This window comes from Tachysurus fulvidraco, chromosome 26 (assembly GCF_022655615.1).
Source record: "Tachysurus fulvidraco isolate hzauxx_2018 chromosome 26, HZAU_PFXX_2.0, whole genome shotgun sequence".
Lineage (NCBI taxonomy): Eukaryota > Metazoa > Chordata > Actinopteri > Siluriformes > Bagridae > Tachysurus > Tachysurus fulvidraco.
Window position 1 is genome coordinate 729,520 of NC_062543.1, and position 7,500 is coordinate 737,019.

General features: G+C 43.1%; 2 protein-coding genes across 6 annotated transcripts in view; one reads left to right on the plus strand and one right to left on the minus strand.

Moving 5' to 3' along the window:
• tagln3a (transgelin 3a) overlaps positions 1-6,885 on the plus strand; it is a 10,599-nt gene extending 3,714 nt beyond the window's left edge. For all 3 annotated transcript variants that reach the window (XM_027159443.2, XM_027159448.2, XM_027159445.2), the window contains exons 3-5: positions 324-498; positions 2,442-2,544; positions 3,576-6,885. In XM_027159443.2, the coding sequence (XP_027015244.1) occupies positions 324-498; positions 2,442-2,544; positions 3,576-3,759 (462 nt within the window). In that variant the 3' untranslated portion in view covers positions 3,760-6,885. The remainder of the gene's footprint in view (positions 1-323; positions 499-2,441; positions 2,545-3,575) is intronic.
• A 440-nt stretch (positions 6,886-7,325) lies between these two features.
• zgc:152816 (uncharacterized protein LOC777712 homolog) overlaps positions 7,326-7,500 on the minus strand; it is a 10,343-nt gene continuing 10,168 nt past the window's right edge. For all 3 annotated transcript variants that reach the window (XM_027159409.2, XM_027159410.2, XM_027159411.2), the window contains exon 20: positions 7,326-7,500. This exon is cut by the window's right edge and continues 235 nt beyond it. The gene's annotated coding sequence lies outside the window, so the exon portion shown is untranslated.

Below are 7,500 nucleotides of genomic sequence, written 5' to 3' on the forward strand. Positions count from 1 at the left end.
ATGCAGGTCTTAGTGCAGGTCTTAGTTACAGGTCTTAGTTGCAGGTCTTAGTTGCAGGTCTTAGTTGCAGGTCTTAATGCAGGTCTTAGTGCAGGTCTTAGTTACAGGTCTTAGTTGCAGGCCTTAGTTGCAGGTCTTAGTGCAGGTCTTAGTTACAGGTCTTAGTTGCAGGCCTTAGTTGCAGGTCTTAGTGCAGGTCTTAGAGCAGGTCTTAGTTACAGGTCTTAGTGCAGGTCTTAGTTACAGAGTCAGGTTACTCAGTGATTTGAGATGGAGACATTTAATGTTTCATGACTCATGTTTCAGTGGTTTTGTCTCTTCAGATTCTCTGCAGACTCATTAACAGTCTCTACCCAAGCGACATGCAGCCTATAAAGAAGATTCCTGAAACTAAGATGGTTTTTAAGCAAATGGAGAAAATCTCTCAGTTCCTGCAGGCTGCTGAAGTGTACGGTGTAACCAGAGGAGACATTTTCCAGACTGTTGACTTGTGGGAAGGTACTACACACACACACACACACATACACACACACACACATACACACACACACACACACACACACACACACACACACACACACACACACACACACACACATACACACACACACACATACACACACACACATATACACACACACACACACACACACACACACACACACACACACACATATACATACACACACACACACACACACACACACACACACACACACATATACACACACACACACACACACACACACATATACACACATATATACACACACACACACACACACACACACACACACACACACACACACACACACACACCACTCTATTGCATGCTAACAGTTATTTGACTTTTAACATGGTTCCTTTTTTTAGCTTGTTGCACTGAAAATGGGGATGTTTGTGATGATCCTCTTACTGTTTCCACACAAATCAGTTTCCTCGCTACAGCATGATGAAACTTGCTGCGTCTCAAACTGACTCGACTAAAACAAGGTGATGTCGATTAAGAGGCAGGTGTTTAAAGTTCCAGTGCATCAGCAGAATCTGATTCCTGGTTGGAATTGATGGTTGGACGTCAAAATTAATTCCTCTTTATAGAAGATTTATGTGTAGTGTAAAAAACCCTGGAACCTTGTCCGAGTCAAACCGCAGCAGACCGTTGTCCGAGTCACACCGCAGCACACCGTTGTCCGAGTCACACCGCAGCACACCGTTGTCCGAGTCACACCGCAGCAGACCGTTGTCCGAGTCACACCGCAGCAGACCGTTGTCCGAGTCAAACCGCAGCAGACCGTTGTCCGAGTCACACCGCAGCAGACCGTTGTCCGAGTCAAACCGCAGCAGACGGTTGTCCGAGTCACACCGCAGCACACCGTTGTCCGAGTCACACCGCAGCACACCGTTGTCCGAGTCACACCGCAGCATGGTTTTTCTCTTCATTAAACAGATATATTATATACTTTATATACTCATTATCGGTGTGTCTGTTAAAATGCCTCCAATCGTGATACTTCCTGAGAGGTGGGTCTGGTGAAGGTCAACTACAGATGAATTCTGTAGATCCAAGCTTCCTTTTTACTTTACACTTGTCTGCCTCTGCCAGGAGGTTAATACATGGCCAATCGGAGGCTCATTCATCACATCAAGCTGGCTAGTTTGTTTAAATGACACGGTTCTCCTTTAAGTTTGAGCTGAAAACATCACTGATGTGTTATTCATCATGTGCTCTCTAACATTAGGAGAAGTTCCACTTAGGAACCCTGTCAGAATCCATTCTGGAAGCTAAGAACTCGTAATTCTCCAACGAACCCTTTAAAGAACCCTTTTCTCTGAGTGTACTGTACCTGAGTGATGTAGGCTGGGTGGACTGAGTGTGTGGACCACTTCGGTGTTGCTCTTCCAGCTGTTCTGCACCATCCACACCACTCATCCTACATACAGGATGTCTCTCACCAGGGAGCGTGTCTCTGAACACTGCTATGGATTACTGGACATTTAGCTAAATAAACAGCGTAACAGAGCAAGTAAACATGAGATGATGATGATGATGATGATGATGAGGAAATGTTTAGTGGAACAGGAGGAGATGGTTGTTTCCCTTCGGCTCTAAGAGGTGGAATTTTCCAAATTCAGGTATAAGAAAGCCGATATTTTTAGATCTGTTGTAGCAACCAAACTCTTTACACTGATCAGAGTCCTGAAGGATCCAGAGCACAGAACGAACTCTTACGTTTTGAGTTTATTTGTAGATGAAATTTAATGCTGTTGCTTTAATTAGTGACCACATGCAGGCCTTCAATCAGCAGCTTTATTTTCACACACAGCTTGTGTGTGTGTGTGTGTGTGTGTGTGTGTGTGTGTGTGTGTGTGTGTGTGTGTGTGTGTGTGTGTGTGTGTGTGTGTGTGTGTGTGTGTAATCATCTATAATGTGTGTGTCACAGGGAAGGACATGGCTGCAGTCCAGAGGACACTCACGGCTCTGGGAAGTGAAGCTCTTACCAGAGATGATGGTCATTACCATGGCAACAAGGACTGGTTCCACAGGTGATAACAATAATGTATTGCAGTAATAAACCTCCTGTAACCTTGACTACACACCAGTGTGAGACATAAACTGGTAAAATTTTAGAGTTTTTTTAAACCTATTAATTATTTATAGTTTTTTTGTCATGTTTGAAAGCATTAAAATGCACATTCAAGTGTCCAAATGATACAAAGGAGAATTTAGAATACCCATAATGCAACACTGCTATTTGTAGGGAGTAAGACATGATGTAGGACACAAGACAACTTATACAACTTATAACTTATTATTAATTATGTTTCTGCCTTCTCATCCCTGTGTGTCCCTGTGTGTCCCTGTGTATGTCTCTGTGTATGTCTCTGTGTGTCCCTGTGTGTCTCTGTGTGTCCCTGTGTATGTCTCTGTGTATGTCTCTGTGTGTCCCTGTGTATGTCTCTGTGTATGTCTCTGTGTGTGTCCCTGTGTATGTCTCTGTGTATGTCTCTGTGTGTCCCTGTGTATGTCTCTGTGTATGTCTCTGTGTATGTCTCTGTGTGTGTCCCTGTGTATGTCTCTGTGTGTGTCCCTGTGTATGTCTCTGTGTATGTCTCTGTGTGTCCCTGTGTATGTCTCTGTGTATGTCTCTGTGTGTGTCCCTGTGTATGTCTCTGTGTGTCCCTGTGTGTGTCCCTGTGTATGTCCCTGTGTACGTCTCTGTGTGTCCCTGTGTGTGTCCCTGTGTGTGTCTGTGTGTCTCTGTGTATGTCTCTGTGTGTGTCTCTGTGTATGTCTCTGTGTTTGTCTCTGTGTGAATCTCTGTGTGTATCTCTGTGTGTATCTCTGTGTTTGTCTCTGTGTGTGTGTCTCTGTGTATGCCTCTGTGTGTCCCTGTGGTGTGTCTGTGTGTGTGTCTCTTTGTGTGTCCCTGTGTGTTTGTCTTTGTGTGTGTTTCTGTATGTGTCTGTGTGTGACCCTGTGGTGTGTGTGTGTGTGTGTGTGTGTGTGTGTGTGTGTGTGTGTGTGTGTGTGTGTGTGTGTGTGTGTGTGTGTGTGTGTGTGTGTGTGTGTGTAGGAAAACTAAAGGCAACAGGAGGGAGTTCTCGGAGGAGCAGCTCCGTCAGGGTCGCACTCTGATCAGTATGCAGATGGGCAGTAACCGCGGTGCGTCTCAGGCAGGTATGACAGGCTACGGCACCCCGCGACAGATAATGCGCTACGATTCACCGCGTCGCAACGGAGAAGAAAGTTCCCCCTAAACCTCCCCATGCAGAGGTTTAACCCAGAACCCCAAATCAGATCCAGAGCTCTTCCTTTTATTTCTGTTACATTCTTCCTCTCGTTTTCTGTCCGTACTCTGTGCATATTTATTTTCCCACTTAGAACAATTCACACTCGTGTCATCTGAAGCTATAAATCAGAAATATCCCAAAGTTTAAAATGATGTCATGAAACACAAAAGAACCACAAGGCTAAAAAACACCGTGAGCTTCACTCGTCACTTCGGTAATGACAGGAAATAAACCTGTCTAGTTAGCACATGTTTAACACGAGTAGCTCACGAATGGACACGCTAAACAGGAAGTGACCTGCTCGTGTTGCACATTCTTTATTTTTCCCTCTTCAGAGAACAATAAGGATTTTAGAAGTAATATATAATAAAAGAAATTAAAAAAATCTAGCAGAGCGTCTGGAACAGAGCGTCTGGAACAGAGCGTCTGGAACAGAGCGTCTGGAACAGAGCGTCTGGCCGCAGCATGGCCTTCTAGCTAAAACTACAGCTCAGGGGAATGAGAAGCTGCATGTACTGTAGTGTGCATGGACTAAATCCCACACTGTAACAGAACAGATCTGGAATTAGCTGCAGATGAAAAGTCTGGATTAGATCATAGAGAAACACCAAACAGCTTCACGCTAACGTATGTACTAATGTACGTAGCGGCTGTATCCCCGTCCCAAGAGGAAAGAACAGAAGGTGTCCATCTTGGTTATGAGAGAAAACCTGTAATCATTCTAAGTGTGAGAAGTGTGACAAAATCCTTCAGTGCTAGCAGCTTCGAGAAAACCTAGAACTATCTGACGAGTAGCTAAAATTAGCAAAAATAGGGTTTTGTGAGTTAGCACAACATGCTAGCTAAAGTTATCACAGTTTTTGTGCTAATTCGTTAACCTACCAGTAACAGTTTATTGCCAACAAGCTACACTTATGACAAGTAGCTATAACTATTAGCCGTCTAAAGGAACCACGGGACGTCGCTAGCTATAAATATGTCCTGCTAGCTAAATTAACCACAAGTAGTTACTACTAGCTGTCTAATATTATCACAAACTTAAAGCTTGTTGGATGAAACTATTTGCAAGATTTCTGAAGTTTTGGAAGCGACCGAGTATATAATCTCCCTCCAGCGGTGGCTTCGACGCGAGACATCGTCATTCCCTGACAGCGTTGATAAAGTGTGCGTTTGTGGTATTTTATTCTTATTTCTACGCGTCACGTAACAACAACGTGACAAAATCGTATTTAAATCGTCGTTAATGCGTTAAAAAGCCATAGCGTTTTGATTCCGTAATAGAAGCCATACGAAGCTGTTGCACTTTCGAGCCGTCTTTACGTTTTATTTTTAGACAGATCCTGTCTTTATTTTTCATACATTTGTACACTTGTGATTTTTTGCTCTAATTCCAAAAGGATCAATAATGATGTCATGATGTATCTCAAATAGTTTATCTTCTGCAAACTAGCTGAAGATGTTCTCGCTAGTTAAATAAAGGTACCACAAGATTTTACCGCTAGTTACAAAAAAAAAGTTTTCTTTGAGTTTCTCAGAGGAAATCCTTCTAAAGCTGAACAGGACATGATCCGTTCTCTCTCTATCGGTTCGGTTCGGTGTTCCGTTAACACGTGGATGATTTGCTAGAACACTGTGGCGGAGCAGCTCGAGGAGAACGTTAGGCTTTTATTATAATGAAGTTACAAACATAAATCAGTTAAATCTAGAACTTTTAAGAGCTTTTCGTTTTGGTCTTTAAAGAAGAAAAATCACAGAATCCGTTAGAATTCAACACGATAAAGTTCCACTGAAATCATCGATCGTTCCTCGCCGTGGTTCTGTTCCTGTAACCCAGAACCTGTTAGATGTCCAGGAACTTTCCAACGTCCCAGAACACATTGTTACGATGTCAGAGAGACCGACAAACGCCTGAGGTAACGAGCTCGAGTTGATCTCGCTCGCTGTTCCGTAAGCTGGAACATCAGGAGCTCGACACTGAGCAATTTAGGGAACTGATGTGAGTCCTGGACTTGGTGAAGGCACGACGCGTCACGTACACTTCATAATCCTAACTGCAGTTATAATCGACATCTGCAGTTATAATCTACACGGACTTTTATTTCTGATTGTAATTAGTGTCGAAATTTGTTTTAAGCACAACATGGATCCATTCTGTGGGTGTTTAAAATAAATAACCGAAAAAAAGAAACCTTTATCGTTATCGTAATCGCGGTGTTTATAATCATATAAATGTACGACATCGCCGTTCATATGAACATCTGCTCGAGTTTTACTTTCATTTAAAATATTTTAATTCTGTTAATTACAACATTAAAACCCTTTTTTTTTAAATCAGTGGTCTATAAAACGTAAGGAAAGGTGACGAAATGATCCGCACGATTGTGCAGTTTTACAGTATTTATAGAACAGCGTTTAATGTCGTCGCAGTATTCGTGCGCAGACTTTTCATGCTTTAGCGACTTTGTGTTGTAAAAACCGTGTACGTGGTACGAGCGTCTGTGCAAACACTGAACAAACACTGTACAAACACTGACAGGATCGTGGCAAAAATGAATGCATTTTATTAAAATATAACTAAAATACAGCAGTCACTGGATGTAAAAACCATAGATGTGAAGTGAGACCGTTTCAGACCGATATCTGATACAGCGTTAGATCGGATCGTCCGGTCTGATTCATCACTAATCAAGGTGCATCTGTAGGTGTGTCTGTTATTAGGTTTATGTTTGCTGTTCATCGCTGTACAGGATTAAACGCCTCATGAGGTCAATAAATCTGTTCTAATTCCTACTGCTGTGCCGTCTCTCCTTCGGCTCTGTGTGTGTACTCAAGGTGGCGCTATTCAACTGACACACGACAGTGATGGCAATTTCAGCTCTTAATGTTTCAGACACTTTTCTCTGCATGTCTGTGTCTGGAATTCTGTAACGATGCTAATTAATGAAATAACCGGCGACGTCGTACTTCATCCCTACTCCGTTCTAACAGCATGGATCTTTGTTATTCTGTACGTTGCTACGGAAACTGCAACACTGAACACTGACTTGTCTCTTTTGGCTTGAAAAACCCAAACAATAAACTCAATTGAACTGATATCTTTATTCATTCATCTTCTACCGCTTATACGAACTACCTCGGGTCACGGGGAGCCTGTGCGTATCTCAGGCGTCATCGGGCATCGAGGCAGGATACACCCTGGACGGAGTGCCAACCCATCACAGGGCACACACACACTCTCATTCACTCACACACTCACACACTACGGACAATTTTCCAGAGATGCCAATCAACCTACCATGCATGTGTTTGGACCGGGGGAGGAAACCGGAGTACCTGGAGGAAACCCCCGAGGCACGGGGAGAACATGCAAACTCCACACACACAAGGCGGAGGTGGGAATCGAACCCCCGACCCTGGAGGTGTGAGGCGAACGTACTAACCACTAAGCCACCGTGTCCCCCTGATGTTCTTATAAAACTATAATATCAGTGTTATATAGTGTTGGAGTGAATAAGAGGGAAAGAAAAACAAGGTTTTGTTCAAACAGACTTTTGTTTATTTCATAAGAAGCTATGAGACTGTAAGCCCTATTCTGCTCACACACACCACCGGGAACAATGAAGAGGTTTCTAATGATTTCTTTTTTTTTAATGATGATCGTTTCTGTCTGTCCGTCTGTCTGTCTGTCTGTCTAACGGTTTGTCAAAT